Below are 22,845 nucleotides of genomic sequence, written 5' to 3'. Positions count from 1 at the left end.
AATTTTTTGAATGAGGTTAAAAGATTTTTTTAACCCATATATCTTTTTTTAAGCAAATTGAACAGTTTATTTTGCTCTCATTCTTGAAATTAGGAAGTACTTCTCATGAAAAATACCCAAAATGTGACTTATTTAACCCTTAGGGAAGGACCAAAATTATATATAGCTATAAGAGCGCACAATTTTTTTTTTTTTTTTTTAGGGTCCTCGTCCTGCTTTGTTTGTGCCTGAAGTTTCATTTGAGTTACTGGTCAAACGGCAAATCAAACGTCTGGAAGAGCCCAGCCTCCGTTGTGTGGAACTGGTTCATGAGGAAATGCAAAGGATCATTCAGCACTGTAGCAATTACAGCACACAGGTAATTGCGAAATCGAACAGGTTTCAGATTAAGTAGTAAAAAACATGAGGTGGTGGTTTCTTGGAGTAGGAGGAAATCTAGAAAATAGGCTAAAAGTTAAAAGTCTGCAATTCCCTTATAAAAGTAATTTGAAATAATATAGTTAAATGTAGCTTCCAAATCTGATTCAGTATTTCAGTGATTAATCTTCCTTTAAACAGCATAGACTGTTTCTTTCTTCCATCATATATAGGAGTTGTTGAGGTTCCCTAAACTTCATGATGCCATAGTTGAAGTCGTGACTTGTCTTCTTCGTAAACGGTTGCCTGTTACAAATGAAATGGTAAGCTGTTATTTCACAAATCATCATTATAATACTGTTAATAAAAGTTACTTTGGACAGCTTTCTGATTACTTTAGAGTTAGGCATAATATTTACCATTGTATTGGGAAGAAAAAGAAATGAGTTTGTCTTATTTCAAAGGAAACTTCATTAATTATGGTATAAAATGCTTTTTTCTTCATATTTAATCATTATTAGTCTGCGGCCACCAATTTTCCTGAAAATGGAATTATCGTTAAGGATTGTGAATAGCTTTGCTCGACTACATAGCAGCATTGACCTAATGCAAAATTAGTTTTATCTTCTAATCCAGTAAACTGTGCCTTTAGATAGCAAGCTTTTTTTTTTTCCTTTTCTAGGACTGTACCTATGGCACATGGAGGTTCCCAGGTTAGGGAACTGTAGCCACCGGCCTATGCCACAGCTCACAGCAATGCTGGATCCTTAACCCGCTGAGTGAGGCCAGAGATCAAACCCGCAATCTCATGGTTCCTAGTCGGATTCGATAACCACTGAGCCATGACGGGAACTCCTAGATAGCAAGCTCTTTAACTCTGATGTACATAAGGGCAATTTGGCCATTTGTACAGTTTGCTTGTTTGATGATCTAATATTATAATACCATGGTTGCTGTCCTTAAAGATAAAAAGTCCTGAAATGGGCAGAAATATGGGATAAGCATTTGAAATTGTCCTTATGCCTCTGATTGTTGGCTGGTTGTTTTTGTTTTTGTTTTTTTTTTCTTTCTGACCTCTGAAAGTGCATTTGGGTCCTTGGCTCAGGATGGTGAGCCCCAATGGATATTTACTTAAAGAGTTCAAAACCATCTTTGGAAGTATAGAATGTAAGTGTTGCTGTTTAGCTGTTTCCCTAGCAAGCATAAGCCCCGGATTGAAATGAGTAAGAACATGGTTAGCCTGATCTTAGATTTTACCCACTGATATCACAGAATCAACTGAATTTCATTTAAATAGATCATTTTCATTGGTTCTTGATCTTTTAGGGCTGTTCTGATACCTGAGATTTGTCAGGACAGAGCAGATAAAGGAGTTAGTTTAAGCTCTCCAAGAGACAATGCTGGAGAAATGAATTTCAACTTTCCTTTTTTTTCCCCCCCTTTTTTAGGGCCACACCCATGGCATGTGGAAGTTCCCAGGCTAGGTGTTGAATTGGAGGTGCAGCTGCTGGCCTATGCCACAGCCACAGCAACACGGGATCCGAGCCGTGTCTGCAGCCTATACCACAGCTCACAGCAGTGCTGGATCCTTAACCCACTGAGTGGGGCCAGGGATTGAACCCGCATCCTCATGGATACTAGTGGATTTGTTACCACTGAGCCATGATGGGAACTCCTCAATTTTTTGATTGCTGCCCCAATTAAAAATTTGAAGGAGGTACTTGTTTCATAATTAAGGCTAATCAGTTATTATCTTAGGTCTTTAAATGTATCCTTTACCCAAATGAAGTTAACATCTTTGATGTATATCTGATTATGAAATGTTTTATCGTTGAACCTCAACATTTGATTTGGAATAGTGGATGATCTAAGGTTTTAATAGCAAAGTGGAATAAAGCCTTGGAAGTTAGCTATGCATCAGGTGGATAACTTTTTTTTTCCTTACAAAATACTTATAACTACTTTAAAATCAGAAATCCATTTAGCTGAAATATAAATAATTCAAAAGACAGAGCAAATTATTCCTGGGTTACAAGATTTATCCTTTGGATTATAATTATCAAGTATTTAGGGGTCAGTTTCCTATACTGTCTTTTAAATTTATCTGTTTAATAAGTTTATGTTTTCTAAAGTAAAATTAGGTTGGCATTTTTTTTTAATATAGCTTAATTTTGTTTTTTTTTTCTAGGTACATAACTTAGTGGCAATTGAATTGGCTTATATCAACACAAAACATCCAGACTTTGCTGATGCTTGTGGGTTAATGAACAATAATATAGAGGTAAATACAGTTCATATTTGTATTTTGAGAGAGAAAATCTGTTTTAATTTAATTATATCAAATTTACTGAGCAAGAGATAACTCTAAGACATACATGTACCATATTATTGTCTGTTACATGCCAAGAAGCATGCTGAAGGCATTACATTGTTTTCTTAAGTTTAATTTTCAAAACCACCTGGAGGTGATTCTGATTTTCTGCTTGTGAAACTGTAACTCAGAGGATATGGGTCACATTGATTTAGTGTTGAAGAATTGCCTGGCTCCATTTCAGTAATTGTCATTGCAGTGCATTTAGACTGAAATATGTAAAACCAAGTGGATGTTTAAAATTGGTTTCATTTGTCTCTGAAAGCTGTGAAAGAAACAGTCCAGGAATTACCTAATTATAGTAAATTTTGGAAAACAGAGTAATGTTTTCACCACTGCTGTGGTTGCTGCATTTCATGGATCATTTTTTTTTTTTTTTGCCATTTGAAGTTTATGCTGCAGATTGGTGAAGCCAAGGCTGGAGAGAGCCATTTATCTGGATGCAGTTTTTTTCTTTGCCACTTTTATCCAAACAGTACATTTTACTGCTGCTCCTTAGCCAGTAAGACTTAAGAGTCCCTTTCTACATCAAATATCTTTCTTAAGCATATGGGGTATAAAATTGTAAACATGGAATTTGGGAACTAGAAGAGACCCTGGGACCAGGATTTTGGTTAAACAGATGAGGAACCTGAAACCCACAGCTGATAATAGCTGTTACTTTAGTGCTTATTTTGCCTGGCACAGTTAGAGGAAAAAAGTACCTTCTCTTTAACAGTATTAGGAACTTTTTTTTTTTTTTTTGTCTTTTTGCCATTTCTTGGGCCACTCCACTACGGGAACTCCTAGGAACTATTTTTTAGCTACATAGTTGAAGTGACTTCTATTGCCAGAAAAAAATTCCAAAATGTGTATGAGTAATGCACTTTAAAACACTCAGAAAATGGGGGAGTTCCCATCATGGCTAAGTGGAAACGAATTCGACTAGTGTCCATGAGGGTGCAGGTTTGATCCCTGGCCTCGCTCATTGGGTTGAAGATCCGGTGTTGCCGTGAGCTGTGGTGTGGTTGGTAGATGCAGCTTGGATCCTACATTGATGTGGCTGTGGTGTAGGCTGGAGGCTATAGCTCTGATTTGACCTCTAGCTTGGGAACTTCCATATGCCACAAGTGTGGCCTCTAAAAGCAAAAAAAAAAAAAAAAAAAAAAACAAAAAACCAACACTCAGAAAATGGACTAGGTAAGTTATTATGTTAAAAATTAGTAGGTAGACACTGTCTTCGGGTAAGGATTTCATTCTTGTAACACTGAAACTTCATGGAAAATTTATGTCTGAAACAGTTTTTGTAATATTGACAAAGTCACTTACGATTTCATATCAGTATTTTTCTTACAAATGAATGTATCTCTGGTTTTTTTTTTTTTGTCTTTTTGCCATTTCTTGGGCCGCTCCTGTGGCATATGGAGGTTCCCGGGCTAGGGGTCGAATCGGAGCTGTAGCTGCCAGCCTACGCCAGAGCCACAGCAACGCAGGATCCGAGCCGCGTCTGCGACCTACACCACAGCTCACGGCAACGCTGGAACCTTGACCCACTGAGCAAGGGCAGGGATCGAACCCGCAACCTCATGGTTCCTAGTCGGATTCGTTAACCACTGCACCACGACGGGAACTCTGTATCTCTGGTTTTAATGGCTCTTTGTCAAAGAACTTTATGTACATATTCTCATTTAATCTTTACAGCAACCCTATGACAGTAAATAATGTTAACAGACTAGGAAACCATGCCTTAGAGTTGGTTACCTTCCCAAAGACAGGTCTTAGGGACAGCCAAGGTTATAAATAGTAACAGACAAGGGTGAGAATTTCTTTTTCTTGTGTGTGTGTGTGTCTTTTGAGGCTACATCACCCATGGCATATTGAGATTCCCAGGCTAGGGGTTGAATTGGAGCTGTAGCTGCTGGCCTATGCCACAGTCACAGCCATGCCAGATCCAAGCCACTTCTTCGACCTACACCACAGCTCCCAGCAACGCCTGATCCTTAACCCACTGAGCGAGGCCAGGGATCAGATCTGTGTCCTCATGGATGCTAGTCAGATTTGTTTCCCCTGAGCCACAACAGGAACTCCTAGGGTGAGAATTTCTGGCCCAAGATTTCTCTATCTTTTGCTTTGTGTTCTTCAAAATGTATATTTAAATGCTGTTTATCCTGGAGATTGTTAAAATCCACATACTTTTATCACCGGCTATATTTTTTAATCACTGGATAAATGAAAAGTGGGTCAGATTTTCTGTTTAAAAGTTTTCTTACACATAAACATCACGGTGAAGCTTTGTTACATTTTTTTTTTTTTCTAATTTGAGTGTTCACGAAATCTTATTCTATTGTATTTGGTGCTGCCTGTGAGAGAACCACTGTTAACACCTGCATCCTTCTGTATTTTCAGTCTTGCACCTATCATGGTGTTTGAAAATCCTAGGTATTCAGAACCTATGGATTTGAATTTATTATAGTTTCTTTAGCTCCACACCAGAGTTATATTGCTAATGTTAGCAAATTACAAGAGTGAGCAGGTCTGTTAAATTAGCCAGGTTACAAAAAGGACTGTCACTTTTCAACACTACATTTATTTCCTGGAGGTAGCTTATAATAAAGAAAACAATATTCTCACAGATATTTCTTAAAATTACGGTTTTGTGTGAATTTAACGGAAGTGTACAGATTAGAATGACTTTTAAAGGCTTTTAAGTTTTCTGTGGTTTGTGTACTTAAAATTGTTTATGGTATGCTGAAGGCTTATGTACATTTCTATGTGGGAACATTTAAATTAGTGATTCTTAATTTAGTGAGAGAGGCAGAGATGCTGTTGGTCCACTGCCCCTCGTTTGGGAATCCCTCGTACAAGAAGCCACTGTTACTGATGTTGTATTGTATTCTTCAGGTGTGTTGGGGGCAGAAAAAGATTGAGAAGCATTGGGTTAAATGATTTCTTGTTTGTTTAAAAATGTAATTATGGCATGAGTCCCAACAATGAGAGGATATACTGTAAGTTATTCCACACCTTTCAATTAAGCTGAATATTTTTTTTTTAGTAGGCTTATATCTCTATGCTCTGATAATCACTAATCTTCTGACTGGTTGTGTTTTATAGGAACAAAGAAGAAACAGGCTAGCAAGAGAATTACCTTCAGCTGTATCACGAGACAAGGTAAAAAACAATGTTTTAAAAGCATATTCCCAGTATGTAAAGATGCATTGGTAAGCCTCAGAATATTACTCAGTTCTAGGAGTAATTTTTTCTTTTTCTCCCTTTAATATGCCATTGGCACTATTTCACTGTTTGAGTAAAATGCAAGTTTTAAAAATAGGCTGCAAGTAATTTAAAGATAAAATACTTTTTGAATACATGGAATGAAAGCTTAAAGTTGGATGTTTACGTATCAAGGCTCTTTAAAAAATTACTTAGGAGTTCTGTTGTGGCTCAACAGGGTTAAGAACCCGACATAGTGTCTTGTGACGATGTGGGTTTGCTCTCTGGCCTTGCTCAGTGGGTTAAGAATCCAGTGTTGCTGCAAGTTGGGATGTAGGTCTCAGGGGTGGCTTGGATCTGGCATTGCTGTGGCTGAGGCAGAGGCTGTAGCTGCAGCTGCAGCTCTGATTCGACACCTAGCCTGGGAACTTACATATGCCACATTATCATTACCTTGTAAAATTAGCTAAAATTACTAATAACAAGTATAACAAGGTTTTCTTGGAGAGGGAAGATGACAGTATGTACACAACAGGTTTTAGTTACTTGTAATAGTTGCATATATTAACATTTTTGGGTGTATAAAAATCTGTTATCTTGAATTCTTTACCAGAAAAGATTCTATCAAATTTCAAAAATCAAAATGAAGTTTTTGAAGTTTTCTTAGGAATTCATTGTAAGAAAGCCTTAAACAAAGGTGACAATAATATAGGAAATAAGGCAAAATATACATTAATTTTATATCCCATGATTACTTTTGTTTTTCGTGTTATTTTACCATTTTGATACAGAGGGGAAAATTCATACTTATAGAATGTTTCTGAATGCATCTTTGGCATCCTTGATTTTTTTTTCCCTGCATTTTTTGCCTTTAGTCTTCTAAAGTTCCAAGTGCTTTGGCACCTGCCTCCCAGGAGCCCTCCCCTGCTGCTTCTGCTGAGGCTGATGGCAAGGTCTGTTCTGATTCTTAATCTAAGCCTGCATGCCTAGTTTGGTGCAACATAATCATCTGGGAATTATACGCTGAATAGTGAATATTAATGTAGGATGTTGTGCTGAGGTCAGATTACAATCTAATAGAAATTTAAAATCATTTAACAGTGTATACTTATAAATTATTGTGGGCATACTTTTGCTTGCAATATAGAAGATGCACACAGAAAACGAATTTAAAGAGGAAATTATCCTGCCCTTTTTGAATATCGTCATTAATATTTAAATTTTGCTTGTTAAACCGCATGTTTTAACGTATCTTTTAACAGTTAATTCAGGACAGCAGAAGAGAAACTAAAAATGTGAGTCTTGCTTCAGAATGAAAATGTTGGTTCTCACTGAAACATTGTCTTCAAAACCATTGAAGAACTTGTTTGTAACAGTGCATCAATCTCTTGTTGTCTGTGTTATGTTTTTAATGTTTCTTTAACCCTTCTAAGATGGATTTATTAATTCTAGTTTCAACATTGTTTGAAATAGTTATTAACAATAGGCTTTCTCAGTGTTTTCTATCACCTTTAAGAATAGTTGTGAATTTAATACTTTGGTAGAGAATTAAGATTCCAGAAATGGAAATTGTACTTTTGGACTTTTCCTCTTTAAAGATTCTGAGATCTGCCCAGTACTAATGGATAATCAGGCCTCTCATGCTTCTTTCTTATGCTTTCATTCAGTTTGCATTTGTCACCCTAAATATGTAGCTTAACATGTGCCTCAACAGCTTAAGCAATTTCAAAACAAACCGGGGGACTGAGAGTTTAAGACTGTTGCTAATTCTTAATAACCTTTTAAGGAAAAAATTAAATAATCTGTAAATTAATCAGACCCATTCTTATTTTTAGTTTTTCTGCCATTTAGCTCCTCTCCTTATTTATTGTCCAGATTTGAAATTCAATCAAATAAAACCCAATAAATGTCTTATCTTCTCTCAGCCCACTGTGTTCAGATCGTAAGAGAACCATCTAAATCACTGCTTACATTTTATTTCACTCATAGCATCACCCTGAATTTGCTCACTCTCCTTAACATTTCCTATGATCTATCATTCATTTATAATTAACAAGCATTTAAAAATTACTCATTTAAAAAGTAGTATATAAATATACTGCCTATATTTTGATATACCTCATCTTAACTACATTGTAGAGACAAATATTTTGGCCAGTGTTTTGATTCAGAATGATACCAGAACATCTTTTAGCAGTTGCTTAACCCTCTCTGCTACTTTTATTTCTACCTATAACTTTGGATGCCATTTAATCTCCATTTTAGATTTTTAGAATCTTTTTTTTTTTTGGTCTTTTTGCCATTTCTTGGGCCGCTCCTGTAGCATATGGAGGTTCCCAGGCTAGGAGTCAAATCGGAGCTGTAGCCACCAGCCTACGTCAGAGCCACAGCAACACTGGATCTGAGCCTTGTCTGCAACCCACACCACAGCTCACGGCAATGCCGGATCCTTAACCCACTGAGCAAGGCCAGGGATTGAACCCTCAACCTCATGGTTCCTAGTCAGATTTGTTAACCACTGAGCCATGATGGGACCTCCAGATTTTTAAGATCTCAAAGACATCTCAATTATTGATGAATTACTGTTTTCCCCATTATCCTAAACAGTCATTTTTCTTTTAGAAATCAAGACTAACAAATACCCTAAAAAAGAAGGTGCAGAAAGCACTTGTGATTAATGGTGGTGCTAGATTTCTCTCTGAAGATTCCTTCTCAAGGGTATAGACATTGAGGGAATTGATGTTGTGTTTGTCATATTCCACATTTTAGGCAGCTTAAAATCAGTGTCAGCCTAAGAATCATGAGTATGTTCTTGTTTCTGTTATTAAAGAGTTCCTACTTTTATCCTATGGCATTGACTATTAGGAACATAAACTGACCTGAGAAATTATATATTTTTGGAGACATGAGTTCATAGAACTTTCAGACATCATAGTTCAACAGTGTTTAAAGTTACTTTGAAGTAATGTGAATAGCAGTTCTTTTTTTCCTTGTGCTTTTAGTGCGCAATCTTGTTTTAAAGGGCAGCTTATATTTCTCCCACAGTCTCTAGTGTTAGGTTGGAGAAGAAGACAAAGTTTGAAAAGTTAGCAAATAATAAAAAAGGAATTTTAGGAGTTCCCGTTGTGGCTTAGCATTAACAAACCCGACCAGTATCCATGAGGACATGGGTTCAACCCCTGGCCTTGCTCAGTGGGCTAAGGATCTGGTGTTGCCATGAGCTGTGGGTGAAGGTTGTAGACATGGCTCAGATCCTGAGTTGCTGTGGCTGACAGCTACAGCTCCAGTTCGATCCCCTAGCCTGGGAAGTTCCATGTGCTGTAGGTGAGGCCCTAAAAAAAAAAGCAAAAAGGAAATTTAAATATACTGGCTGAGGCCTTGCAAACGATTTACAATGGTACCTCTTACTTAGACAGCTCAGAGTTTTAGTTATATAGGCCACCCATCATCTCTTTCTGACTCTCTGTCTGAATAGCAGAGGGGTACTGAAGGTGTATTCTCCTTGACTACTGTCAAAGAAAATTAACTTTGTTTAGTTAGTGTCAGTTTGATATGGTTGGTATAGGTTTTGGAACATTTTTTTTTTTCAGGTCACATCTGGAGGTGGTGGGGTTGGAGATGGTGTTCAGGAACCAACAACAGGCAACTGGAGAGGAATGCTGAAAACTTCAAAAGCTGAAGAGTTGCTAGCTGAGGAGAAATCAAAACCAATTCCAATCATGCCCGCCAGTCCACAAAAAGGCCATGCTGTGAATTTGTTGGATGTGGTAAGCCACAGAAACACAGACAAATAACCATATTACCAGGAAGACACTTTAAAAGACTAAAAGAACTGACATCTCAAAAACTTATTGAACTTTTGAATGTTAAGTGTTGTAATTTCAAAATGGCACAAAAGTACCTTTCTTCTGCCTCTCACCCCATTTAGCCAGTTCCTGTTGCACGAAAACTATCTGCCCGTGAACAGAGAGATTGTGAGGTTATTGAACGACTCATCAAGTCATATTTTCTTATTGTCAGAAAGAATATTCAAGACAGGTTAGTACTATGTTTTATAAATCAGACTAGAATACTGCTGGTTGATTCCATAATCTGTTTTGAAAATAATACATAATTTTAAAAATTTACGTTTTTATTCTAAATCAAATGGATAATCTGATTTTTTTTGTTTGTTTTACAGTGTACCAAAGGCAGTGATGCATTTTTTGGTTAATCATGTGAAAGATACTCTTCAGAGTGAGTTAGTAGGACAGCTGTATAAATCGTCCTTATTGGATGATCTTCTGACTGAATCTGAAGACATGGCACAGCGCAGGAAAGAAGCAGCTGATATGCTGAAGGTATTACTGTGAATTTTTAAAAATTTTCTTGGGTTGCAGGTATAAACATTTATTTAAAATGCATTCTGATCCTCAGATATATATGTCTTTGTATGATGGCTAATCTTTTTTTCTGTTGGCAGTTGTTTAGATTCAAATTTCAGAGAAGATACCGGTTAGTATAAATCAACCACATATAAAGTGGAGAGGTTATCCTACATTAATTCAGATTCTTTGATATGCCTTGATATTATAACTTAAGCATTTATAATTTGTATCATCTTCTTTAATGCAGGCATTACAAGGAGCCAGTCAAATTATTGCTGAAATCCGAGAGACTCATCTTTGGTGAAGAGAACTATATAATACCAAGACTTTGCTGACTTGCTAGTTACTGCCTACTTGAGTAGAATTTTATTTATAAACCCCTGTGATTGCAATGGTATGAATCTGCTCATGTGAAGACTGGCTATAAACTGAAAATTGTACGCTGTATTGCTGAACAAATCACACATTTAATTCAAATAATAAATGGCTGTTTCTAAAATTTCCTGGTATATATAAAATACATCAAGTCTGTCTTGTGACAATTTCATTTGAACTTAAAGAAGAACTGTTAATAGTTCTAGTTATACAAGCAGTTTGTGGATACGACGACCTGTGTAATCCGCTAGTAATCTTAAGGCTGCTGCTGTAGTCCTTCGAGAAGAATGCACCAAGACACCATTTCATACAACTATAATGCATGCACCATATAAACTGATCTGGCTTTGAAAGAGGTGGGCTGACAGTTACTCATGTAGTCACTATTCCACCTGTCCTTTGATTTAATTTTATTGAGCTTCTCTGCAGCCTTTGATATGTTAGTAAAAAAGCTGAACACACAAGAGGATCTGTAACCCTGACAGTGATGTGGTGTGCATAAAGTATAGCTACACAGTCCTTCCACTTCTGGGTCCACATTGCCCTAGTGCGTTAAAAACTAAAATGTCTTCTTTGATCTTACTTAAACCTTGAGGCATGAATTATGCTTTCTTCCATTAAAAATGACCCATCTAGACTTGATCATCTAGTAAGGCTTGGTAATGACCATTTTCTTTTAGTTTTCAAAAGTCCTAGTAAATTCCCCTTGTTTTCAAATATAATAGTAATAATTCAGATACATTTTAAATTGGGGCACTGAAACCATGCTTCAGGATTCACTTGGAGATGGGACTTAAAACCAAATACTGTGCTGATTTTTGAAGTGTATTTCCTTTCTATAAGTATTAGTTGGTAATAGTTACTTTTGCTTCACACTAACAAAATACAATAGAGGTATAAAACAGTGGAGCTTTATTATGTAAAGAAAAACATCCAAACACACACATAACTCCTAAAGGCTTTCAGGGGGTTAAGAGTAAAGTTTAGAATATAAACACATTTTACTAAAATTCCCCAGGTGATTCTTACATGAATTACATTATAAATTTTAAGATAAATTATATATTGCAGATATTAAAATGTATTTTTAAGTTGTGACATTTATGCAGGACTACTGGCAGGAACAATATGAATATGTCTGTTACCTTTAATTAATGGCACCCATTTACTAAGCAACAGGCTCAGCAACTGATCTCGAACCAGAGTCAGACTAATATTGATATGGTACTACTTTGAATCTGTTGGCAGAACCATCTTCATAGAATACATGCTTCCAAAAGTTTGTCAGAACACTTTAAAATTACTCTACCATCATTAAACATCAGTTCTGAAATTATAGCCATCCATGATTTATTTATTTCAGACCAGATGACTACCATTCTATTCTAGCTTTTTTAATTTGTAAGGGGCGGGGGACTTATAATGCACCTTTCTCCAGCAAATTTCAGACTGAAAACATTACCTGCTATGGTAATGCACTTGCTAGTACTACACACCATGTATAAGAAAAACAAAGGCAAAATAGGTATGAAAAGAGAAAATCTCCTTTTGTTGTCCCTCAAACTGAGTGAAGTTCTGAAATGTAGAAATGATCTCTGACATTTATAATGGATACTTGTATGTTCTTACTATGTAAATAAAATTGCTGGTATGAAGTGACATTAGAGTTTGTCAGTAAATTAATTTTTCCTGACTTTATTCCCAGAAGAAGGTTTAGATAAACCATATATTTTCAACAAATAAATCTACTTTGAAACATAGCAAGACAGCTTATGCTGTATGAAAGTTTTATGACCTTTTTCCTTTTAGATTTTAGTAACTGACTGAGGCATTATTATATCTCCATTTTGCATGAAGATAATGAATTGCTCTAAGTAACCCAGGTAGCAAAAAGCTAGAGTTTGAACTCTAAAGCTGTGCTTTGCTGCCGATAAGATTTTCTAGAACAAATCTGACTGTGTATATGTTTGTTTTTCACTTGATTGTCATGGGAAATAGGGGTGCTATTACCTTGATTTTTTAGATGTTAGAAATAAGTTCTGGAGAATCTGGAGTTCTCTGCCTAATACAGAGATTAATTTAACCAAGTCTTGATTCCAAATCTTCTAAAATGCGTTTAGAATATAATCACATTATAAATTTTGACCTGAAATTTGACCTAAAAACTTCCTTTACAAGAAAACCTGTTGATACTCCCATATGACTGGATATTTAGTGTATTCATCTCTATTTTATCTTGTTGGTTACTTAACTTTTTGGTTCATCTCAAGTTGCAATCTGCTGGACAGAAGTTGAAATTTAATATAAAAGTTGATAAATTTATAGGACATTGCTACCTTTTTCACTGAGTACAAAAAACAAGGCTATGGGTAAACTAAATTATGTGGAAACAGGCAAGGGACTGGAAAATTAAATTAGAAACAATGAAAAGTATTGATTCTTCGCTTTGAAATTATTTCTACTGTAATTTTTAAATGCCAACTGTAGCTTCCTCTAACTTTTCTCTTTTATGGAGAACTGTAGTTGCTTCCTCAACAACAACAAAATCCAGTGAGATATACACCTGATTGTAAAGTATCCACAATTCCTTATACTACGTCTTTTTCACTGTTCCTCCACATTTCCCTGTATCGTTCCAATTTTAGTATATGTGCTGCCGAAGCGAGCACTGTTCCTCCACATTTCCAAGAGAGCAAGAAGGGTAGGATAGGACAGACAGCATTTAGTTTTTCATGAAGTATAATTATTAAAAGAGATTAACCCCGTAAATCATGTTTTTCTGTGGTAGTTGTTGAAGTTTAAAGATGAGGAAATAAAATACCCCATTGTTACACAAACATAACCTATATAAATAATGAAATTACTCACACTGTGAGAGGCCCAGAGTATACTCCATTCTCTGCTTTTGATTTGCATAAGTGAAGGTATAGATATGTAGGTCTTGAGAATGAATGATGGATAAGTTTGAACCACCAGAAGGATTTTTCATCATAGCTGAAGCCATTTTATAATGTAGAAATTCCTTTTTCCTATTTTAAGTAATGAAAGTCCATTCTTAAGAATATGTTGTCCAACAACTAAAACACTCTCAGGATTTGTTACTTGTCTGTGATTAATACTGACTCCACCTTCTGTTATCATCCGATACCTAAAAATAGAAATGTTTAGTAACTAGACACATCCAATCACTGTTGACAGTCCCAATATTATAGATACATCATTATATTTAAATTTCAGAGATTCTCCAGTTGAAACCATTTAGCACTGAACTGTATCTTCATGTTTACTAAATTCTGCCTCCTCTTTAATGTTCTAAAGGAGCAGATTTAAGAAACTCAGGTAACATTTTAAATAGGTTGCACAAGAGGATGCAGACAATGAGGGGTTGTATGAATCTGTTTTCTTAGGCCTCTGTTCTTGTGATCTTAAATTGTGACCGTCTCTGAGCTGACTGATCCCAGTGTATTTGTACAATAGTGGTCCCTTATTAATTTTTTTGGCCACATCTGTGGCATGTGGAAGTTTGTGAGCCAGGGATCAAATCTTCCTTCGCCAGAGCAGTGACAATACCTGATCCATAACTCTCCGAGCCACCAGGAAACTCCCATTAGTGGTCCCTTAAATGCAAGCCCTTTCCAATGCTGGAGAAAACACTGACCAGGTTAGACTTAATAAGGGAGTACAGTAATACTAGACTTTACAGAAAATATATTTTCAGCAATCTGTTTTTACTTTACTCTCAGACTAATCTAAATGCTACAAGGAATGAGACAGCATCATCAGGAAGACATCCTCTCTAGAAACATGCTGTGCATTATAACATTTAATGCTGAATGAACTGTGAACCTATAAGTTAAATAATCTTACCCTCGGGGGCCATCTGGAATGGCATTTGCTTTGCGGCACGTATCTAGGACGCTTGTTCCAGGATCAAGTACTAATTCAGAAAACGAAGCTTCTTTAAACAACTCTTTTAACTCTTGATCAGACATGACCTCCAGTGCGTCTATGCTGCTATGATAAAGGGCTTGTGTACACCTGAAAAACACATTTTGAGAGCCGCCCCATGTGAGTGTTTACTCACATATATGTTCTAACACCCAATAACCAATTATGAGGCACTTACTATGTTCTAAATAGAAGGTTTTTGAAACAGCAACATCTATCTTGTATAATTTATAAGTGTAATTCAGGATAATCTTTCTTTCCAATAAATAGAGGCTATTGTAAAGCAGTTAATATTGAGTCTTTGTTAGTGGTAAAAGAAAACTCTAAAATAGTCTATCTCCAAATGTTTTCCAGTGTCTTAACTAACTTAATCGAATGTTAATTAGTTTAAAAGGCCACCTTTTAGCAGAGTCTAGCCCTTCTCGTCCATGAACAAGCTTTGTTACTTCTGCAGCAAGTCGTTTCTGGGGACCCCGCTTTTCTGGCTCTTTGACATGCAGTTGCATTATGTGGTCAATCTCTGGAAGGGGTAGAAAAGTGAAGAGCTTCAGGTACCTTCAGGACCAAAAAACAAACCTGTTAGATTTACAGAACATACCTAATTTTTATCTCTATCTCCCTTACCCTTTAAAGAACATTGTGTTTACTTTTAAATGTACTTTTAATTATGAAAATAACAGTAGTACATATACACAATGGAATATTACTCAGCCATACAAGGGAATGAAATAATGGCATTTGTAGCAACATGGATGGACCTAGAAATTACCATGCTAAAGTGAGGTAAGACAGTGAGACACAAATATCCTATGCTATCACTTATATATGGAATCTAAAAAAAAGGATACAATGAACTTACTTGCAGAACAGAAATACACTCATGGACCTTGAAAAACTTACGGTTACCAAAGGAGACAGGCTGGCGGGGGGCACTGGGACTGGGGGTTTGGGATAGAAATATTCTAAATTTAGGTTGTGATGATGGTTGTACAACTATAAATATAATAAAATTCATTGAATTTAAAAAAATAACAGTTAAAAAAGTTCATGATCAAAAGACTCAATAAATATTATGGAAAAAAAGAAAATAACAAACATGCAGAAATGTACCAAAAATAATATGACAGACACACTCCACCCTGACTGAAGATGTTACTATTTTGCTACCTTTGTTTACAAGTCTTATTTTATTTTTTAATTTAGGACCGTACCCACCGAATATGGAGGTTTCCAGGCTAGGGGTCAGGTTGGAGCTTTAGCTGCCAGCCTATACCACAGCCATAGATAGCACTGCCAGATCCCAGCTGCGTCTGCGACCTACAACCACAGCTCGCTGCAACACCAGATCCTTAACCCACCGACTGAGCAAGGCCAGGGATCAAACTCGCAACCTCATGGATACTACTCAGGTTTGTTACTGTTAAGCCACAGTAGCAACTCCCAGAGTCTTATTTTAAAAGACATAGATGAAGGCCCCATCCCCATCATACATATTTGTCTTCCTGCCCCAGAGACAACTACTAATCCAAATTTGTGACCATCCTTCTTTTGTTTTCTGTGTATGTACCCACCAATAAAAATTATTGTATAATTTAAAGACAGACATATCTTATATGTATCCTCTTGAAATCATATTTTTGGTGTAAAGTGTTGTCAAGTACATAGATCACAGACATGTAGCTTAATGAAGCATAAAGCAAACATCTGCACAACCATCACCTGTCTAGATATGTAACACTGCTCATAGCCAAGGAACATCCTCTCAGTCCCTCAAACTTCTGACTCTCATGGTAATCACTTTCCTGTTTTTCTTTATATTTTTACTATCTCAGCATGCCTCCCAAAAGAGCATCACTCAGCTTTGCCTCTTTTTATTTAGATTTTATATAAACAGAATCATGTAAAATATATTTTTGTTTGGGTACTCTGGCACATCACTATGTTGGAGATTCACCCATGTTGCTGTGTGTACGGCTGCTGAGGACAGCATTCCATGTTATGAACATTTCATGATGTGTTTATTTATTCTAGCGTGGATGTCTGTGTTCCTACTCTTGGACAGTGAGCGCTGCCTTGACTATTGTCATATATTTCTCTTGGTGCACACGTTTACTCATCTGTCAGGGATGTGCCCAGGGAGGGACTGCTGAGCACAGGTAATGTGCACATTCAGTCTGAGTAGGCACAGTGACATATTTTTCCAAGTGGTCCGATAATGCACTGAAAGCGCCTGACATTAAGTTTTTGACGACCAAGGTACCCCTTTCAAAGACATCCATCTCAAAGAAACATACAGGCAGCTATATGACAGAGCTAGTAGCAAACCAACTAGATAAGGAAACATGCTGCCCCCGCCCCCCCATGAAGGTGCCCCTTCAAAAAACCCTGGGTAACCAGATAACTGGCCACTGGAGTGACCCCTCTTCTCCTTCCCACTCCCTAATTCTTGCTCTTATGTTTTAAATTAGCCAGTGAAGAATGAACCTTTGAAATCGTAGGTACCCCAATAAAGGCAGAGCCCTGGGTCCATGCTCACTTTCTCCCTCTCCATCCATAACCTCACTATGTAGCCCTTAGAGTGCCATGTGCCCGTGAGTATAAACCTTATTTTTTAAAAGTTCCGTGATGATTACTACCGAGGTGTATCTTGCAATCATAACAAGAGCAAGGGCTGGTCTAGCCACAGCACTGTCCAGAAATGTCTATGGCGGCTCCTACCATAGCATGGGCCCCAGTGAGTACCCCTAGGCATCTCTAGCTGATGGAATCACTATTAGCAGGCTGAGACTTACAGAACAGTTGGCAATGGCCAGGACTGCAGTTTGGTCTGGCCAGTGGCTAAGGGACAATTTTCTCTTACAAGACAAGCCCGTTTGCCCCAGACAAGGAACAAGTCCCCAGTTCCTATCATTGCTACTCACGTTTCTGCTCACATTACCTGCTCTATGCTGGAAACCATTTTCGGCAGTACTACAGACTCCTGCAGTCAGCCCGCCACATTCTGCCCACCCCAGAGCCCACCTACCAGCTGAGAAATGGGCCCAACCTTGGGTCACTAAGGAATTCATATCGTAACAGCTTGGACTCAAGTGAGGGGACTCCCCATCTCCTCAGCAGCAGCCAAAGTTGTGACAGACGATTGTATTCTCTGCTCCCAAACAAAACAGTGGAGGCTCTCCGGAGACCAGCCATGCTCACTGGCAGGTGGATTTCATCAACTGCTGCCCCTTCTTCCTGGGGCCTGCAGATTGGCTTTCATAATCATCAAGACTTACTTACAACTCTTTTTCCTCACTGAACTTGCTCTCATTTCCTTTGGATTGCCAGACATTATTGATTCTGACCCCTTTACCTCTCCATAGACTAAACAATAGACTCTCCAACATAATATTCTTCTGAATTTCCATCCAGGCTATAGCCCTGGGCAGCTGGCCTCATTAAGCATTATTAGCCTCCTCAAAGAGAGACACGCCTTAAATTACTCTCAGGCAAGTCATCCCAAAATGGACTGAATTGTTGCCTCAGGCCATCACCTTGCTTAATTTTCACCCCCTGGGTCTTTATATCCTATATACCAACTATTAAACACACATCCAAATCCCATTTCTGGTCACCTCTGGCAATTCTCAAGCTTTGACCCTCCAAGAGATCATTCCATTCACGTAGGTCTTTATTTTTGTTTAATAATAATTTTAGTGTTCTGCAGGAAAGTCTTAGACATTTAAAAAATTTTAAGGAGTTCCCGTCATGGCTCAGTGGTTAACAAGGCCGACTAGGAACGACAAGGTTGCAGGTTTGATCTCTGGCCTCGCTCTGTGGGTTAAGGATCTGGCATTGCCATGAGCTGTGGCATAGGTTGCAGACGAGGCTCAGATCCCGAGTTGCTGTGGCTCTGGCGTAGGCCGGCAGCTACAACTCCAATTAGATCCCTAGTCTGGGAACCTCCATAAGCCATGGATGCGGCCCTAGAAAAGACAAAAAAAAAAAAATTATTCCTAGATTATTTTGATGATAGTTATGTCAAAATGATACTTTTTCGAAAAAGTTAATTTTCTTTGTTGCAGGCGTACTTCTCATTAACTTATATTCTTCCAAGAGTTTAAGATACTGCAAATTAATGAGAAAATCTTTTTCTTTTTTGTGGCTTTTAGGGCTGCACTTGCAGCATATAGAGGTTCCCAGGCCAGAGGTCCAATCAGAGATGTAGCTGCTGGCCTACACCACAGCTTACTGCAACGCTGGATCCTTAAGCCACTGAGCAAGGCCAGGGACAGAACCTGCATCCTCATGGATGCTAGTCAGATTCGTTAGCCACCAAGCCACGATGAGAACTTTTTTTTTTTTTTTTTTTTGAGAAAATCATTTTTAGTAAGTGTTAGGGGCTACATGGGGGCTCATTGTTAAAATGGCTCATTGTGCCAACCTCACAAATAAAGCATGAGGTCACAGTGACCCATGAGACTGACCACCTTGCTCAAGCAACATCCTGTTTATGCCACTAGCGGCTACTCTCCCAAGACTAGAAAACCACGCTACAGTGGGACACCTCTGGCTTTCTCAAGACTACGACCACCAGAGTCCAGCTGCAGCTAAAGATAAACCAACCCCCCTTCAGGGGATTCAATTTTCCATCCAAGGGGTATAAGAAGGACCCGCCAGAAGGGCAGGGGACTAGCCCACAAAGGTTGGTCACCCTCTTTTTCCCTTGAGTAAATTTCCTTCTCTTTGCCTGACCAAAGTTCTCTTTTTCTCCACACCCGCCTTACAATAAGGATCTTCAAAAGGACCTTTTACGTTAAAGAAAAGGAAATTTAGAGACAAAGCTAAAAAAAGAGTTAGTCAAGTTTAAGATGAAAGGAGTAGGAGTTCCTGTCGTGGCTCAGTGGTTAACGAATCCGACTAGGAACGATGAGGTTGCGGGTTCGATCCCTGGCCTTGCTCAGTGGGTTAAGGATCCAGCGTTGCCGGTGGCTACAGCTCCGATTCGACCCCTAGCCTGGGAACCTCCATATGCTGTGGGAGCAGCCCAAGAAATGGCAAAAAAGACAAAAAAAAAAAGATGAAAGGAGTAAAAAATTAGAATATGCAAACAATAACGTCCTAAGTACTTGTTAGATGTAGATCACAAACTTGCCTCTAAGTTATCTAGCAACCACAGTGGTTTTCTGCTTTAACCAACAAAAGGTGTTTAAAACAGTTAAAACTACAACGTCCTAAGGTGTTTAAAACAGTTAAAACTACAATGTCCTATGATGTACTGGTTTATGACTTAAGGAGAATCTAAGTTAAAACAAAAAACTATGAAGGGTTGAAGGCACAGAGAGAGTCTATGGCTAAAATTACATCATGAACATTATTACATTTTTCTCAGCAAACAATTAAGAACTCACCTTTCTACCAAATTATCTTGCAGTCTGACAAAAAATTGATACAATTCAAACGGAGATGTCTTCTCTCTGTTTAGCCAAACAGCATTGCCAGCAGACTTTCCCAGTTTTGCTCCAGTTGTACTTGTAATCAGAGGAACAGAGATGCCAAATACATCTTCTCCAGTCACCCTATGCATAGAGAACTTTATTACGTGCTTCAAGATCAGGTGGTGGTAGGTTCTGCTAATCACTTTTGGTCACTCTTCAGTCTATCTTGCTTTAAGAAAACTTCCTTGACTTCCTAAACCTGGATTCTTGTTCATCACGCTGCTTTCACAGCACTCTATTTTGGCCTTTGTCATTCTGAACTGCAAATGAACCAGTGACTCTGGGCAAGCCAAGGGCAACAGCTGCATAACTACCGCCTAGAAATTTTTAAAGGCTGGGTGGAAAGAGGTGAGAGGACAGGTACAAGGCAGAGACTAAGGAGGTGTTTTAAAGGGACTTTTAAAATGAGTGGCACCTGAACTAGTCCTATAATTCATCTCTCTCAGGAAAATGCCATTGAAATCTACATTATTTTCCAAATATTTGGTGTTGAATTTTTTTTTTTTTGAAATGCCTAACATTTAGTCACGTTACAATGACTAACATGTAGCTTCACAGAAGGTGGTGAGCAAAAGCAGAGACTACTCGAGGAGGCCCAGTCACGTTTAAGTATACACAAAGAAAAGCAGTCTTTCAAATCAGAAACACAGGAAAAGCTTCTTAGGAGAAGCAGATAAAATCCAAACCCTGACCAGTGGTCTATATCCTGCAGAGCTCCGGAATATGTCCCACACCTAATACCATTATTTCAGCCCCTTAGTTCCATTAGCCAGAGATACTAAGTTTATCCCCCTTAATGAAGATAAAATCAACAAGGGCTGGAACGAAGAGCATCACTCCACAATCCTGACAATGCATTACAGGTTATGCTCGTGTGTGCATTACTTGTTCTAGGATTTTTCTCCTCTAGAGGCGCTTACTTGTGGATGAACTCGTAACCGGACATGATATTGCCCAGCTGATCAGCTCCACCCAGCTGGACCCGGCATCCATAATGCTGGAACAGATAGTAGAAATCGTAGGCTTGGAGCACCTGGTATAAAAACTCGGCCAAACTCATGCCTTCGGGGCTCTTGAGCCGGCTTTGCACGCTCAGCCGGCTAAGCAGCGTGCCCATGCGAAAGTGGCCGCCCACGGTCGCCAGGAAGTCCACTAGGTGCTGCTTCTGGTACCAGGCCGAGTTATCCAGCACCGTGAAGCTGCCCCAGCTTCGCCCGTTAGTGAAAAGCTGCTGGTGATTAGCCGCCAGGGCTTGTAGTCCCTGGCGCAAGGCGAGCGCGTTGCTTTGCACGCGCTCGGCGTCCAGCGCCTCCCGCTCCTTGGTGCGGCCGCTGGGGTCTCCCAGGCGCGCCGTGGCACCTCCCACCAGCGCAATCACATTGTGGCCGGCTCGCTGGAAATGAAACAGGCCCAAAAGCGCCAGCAGATGCCCCACATGAAGCGAGTCAGCTGTGGGGTCGAAACCGCAATAGATGGTCTGAGGAACGGTGCCCGCCAAGCCACGGTCGAAGAGCTCTGGGAGCTCTGTCTTTGTACCCCTTTCAGGGAAGAATTCCTTGAATAGACCCCGAGCCTTCTGCACCGCCAGCAACCCCTGAGCGCCCGAGTGGGCCTTACGGAGCCCTAGTGGCAAGACTCCTGACCGGCCTGGGGTACCAAGCCACCGGCCGCGGGAAACGCGCCGCAACATGGGCGCTGCCATCTTGGCGGAGGCGCGAAGGGGATGCTGGGACCTTAGATACCCAACTCAGCCTTCAGCGCCAGCGTCCTACTGTTTCTACAATATGCTTCCGTGTTTTTTCTGCGCATGCCCGCATTGGGCACGGTGGTTACTTAGTTACAGAGCGTGCGTTTTCTGTACGGTAGCCGTTCTAACTGCCTGGGTGGGGTTTCCGCTTAAAGGCCAGGTACCTTAAACTACCTCTTAACGCGGATATGTTTATGATAATAGTTCCTTCCTAAGAGAGCTGTTGTGAGGATTAAAAAGTAAGGTACTTGGCACATAGTAAGTGTTCTAAAATGTTGGCTTTTGCTTAAATGTTCATGTAAAATGTTATGATGCACAAGTTCTTTGAAATCTTGGTTCTGTGCAAAATTTTGTCCAGAGAGGTTGTGAGGGGTTAGGAATTGGTTTAACTTCATGGAGCGAGATGGAGTTGGCGTTGAGACGCTTTCAGTTTCGCAGTTCTGAATAGGGGATAAAAGCACCCAGCGAATACTGATTCACTATTTCTCCAGGAGATGGCGGTCTTGTCCAAGCCATAATGAGATGAAGGTTAATAAATTAAAGGCAGAAAGCCAGTGCCCCATTCACCAGCTAACTGGAAGGGATCCAATTCCAAAACTCCATTTTAGAATCTAATTTTTAGGACCACTTTCAGTTCCAGCTGTCTTACTTCCAGTTCCCTGGGAAAGAGACTCCAGTGGGAGATTTGTGTCCAGGAGAATTATTGGAGTGTGCTCTCGGCAGCAGTATCTGTTAATGGAGTGATGGATGCAGGGTTGGGCCGAAGGAGTTGACCTGTAAACAGTTTGTGATTGAGGCCTTTGGAGCTGAGATGTCCTTTCAGTGTCATCCCAAATGGAGGCAAGGGGGCAGACTTTTGCACCCTGTTATTGATGAGTCCTTAAATGTGGGATGCCCTGGGCAAGACTTTGGCAGAGAGCAAGATACAGAAGAGGGTCCATCTGTGAAGCCCCTCAGCAGCCGGGAACTGAGTGCCTTGATCCTAAAGTAGGCATGTGGGCCATGCTCTGAACC

The 22,845-nt window shown here is 39.1% G+C and overlaps 2 protein-coding genes across 9 annotated transcripts in view; one reads left to right on the top strand and one right to left on the bottom strand.

The window, feature by feature from the left end:
• Positions 1-10,783, top strand: part of DNM1L (dynamin 1 like) — a 62,898-nt gene extending 52,115 nt beyond the window's left edge. For 2 of the 7 annotated variants that reach the window (XM_047787242.1, XM_047787247.1), the window contains 10 exons: positions 203-358; positions 591-680; positions 2,546-2,638; positions 5,819-5,875; positions 6,793-6,870; positions 7,180-7,212; positions 9,508-9,684; positions 9,846-9,955; positions 10,098-10,257; positions 10,532-10,783. In XM_047787242.1, coding sequence (XP_047643198.1) covers positions 203-358; positions 591-680; positions 2,546-2,638; positions 5,819-5,875; positions 6,793-6,870; positions 7,180-7,212; positions 9,508-9,684; positions 9,846-9,955; positions 10,098-10,257; positions 10,532-10,588 — 1,011 coding nt within the window. In that variant the 3' untranslated portion in view covers positions 10,589-10,783. The remainder of the gene's footprint in view (positions 1-202; positions 359-590; positions 681-2,545; positions 2,639-5,818; positions 5,876-6,792; positions 6,871-7,179; positions 7,213-9,507; positions 9,685-9,845; positions 9,956-10,097; positions 10,258-10,531) is intronic. The other 5 variants (XM_047787248.1, XM_047787243.1, XM_047787244.1 and 2 more) reach the window with 3 other exon arrangements.
• Positions 353-21,823, bottom strand: YARS2 (tyrosyl-tRNA synthetase 2). Of its 2 annotated transcripts, XR_007135854.1 has the most exons (6): positions 21,005-21,823; positions 19,998-20,165; positions 15,007-15,162; positions 14,527-14,697; positions 13,528-13,807; positions 353-663 (listed from the first exon to the last, which is right to left on the bottom strand). XR_007135854.1 is itself a non-coding variant. In XM_047787249.1 (5 exons), the coding sequence occupies exons 1-5, from the start codon at positions 21,784-21,786 to the stop codon at positions 13,648-13,650; spliced, it is 1,437 nt and encodes a 478-aa protein (XP_047643205.1). In that variant the 5' UTR covers positions 21,787-21,823; the 3' UTR covers positions 11,555-13,647. The 2 variants fall into 2 exon arrangements, 1 of the variants encoding a protein (XP_047643205.1); XM_047787249.1 differs by lacking the exon at positions 353-663 and having other exon boundaries at positions 11,555-13,807.
• Positions 21,824-22,845: the final 1,022 nt, after the last annotated feature.

The sequence above is a fragment of the Phacochoerus africanus genome, chromosome 7 (genome assembly GCF_016906955.1).
Source record: "Phacochoerus africanus isolate WHEZ1 chromosome 7, ROS_Pafr_v1, whole genome shotgun sequence".
Classification (NCBI taxonomy): domain Eukaryota; kingdom Metazoa; phylum Chordata; class Mammalia; order Artiodactyla; family Suidae; genus Phacochoerus; species Phacochoerus africanus.
Note: the sequence above shows the minus strand (reverse complement) of the source record. Positions and strands in the feature narration are given on the sequence as shown.

What these genes read in the sequence shown, in the direction of transcription:
- YARS2 (XM_047787249.1), bottom strand. Translation starts at nt 21,786, where the DNA reads ATGGCAGCGCCCATGTTGCGGCGCGTTTCCCGCGGCCGGTGGCTTGGT. An exon ending in GGTTACGAGTTCATCCACAA is followed by an intron (nt 20,166 to 21,004) that starts GTAAGCGCCTCT and finishes CTCTATGCATAG; the next exon opens with GGTGACTGGAGAAGATGTAT. An exon ending in ATTCCAGATGGCCCCCGAGG is followed by an intron (nt 13,808 to 14,526) that starts GTAAGATTATTT and finishes TTCTATTTTTAG; the next exon opens with GTATCGGATGATAACAGAAG.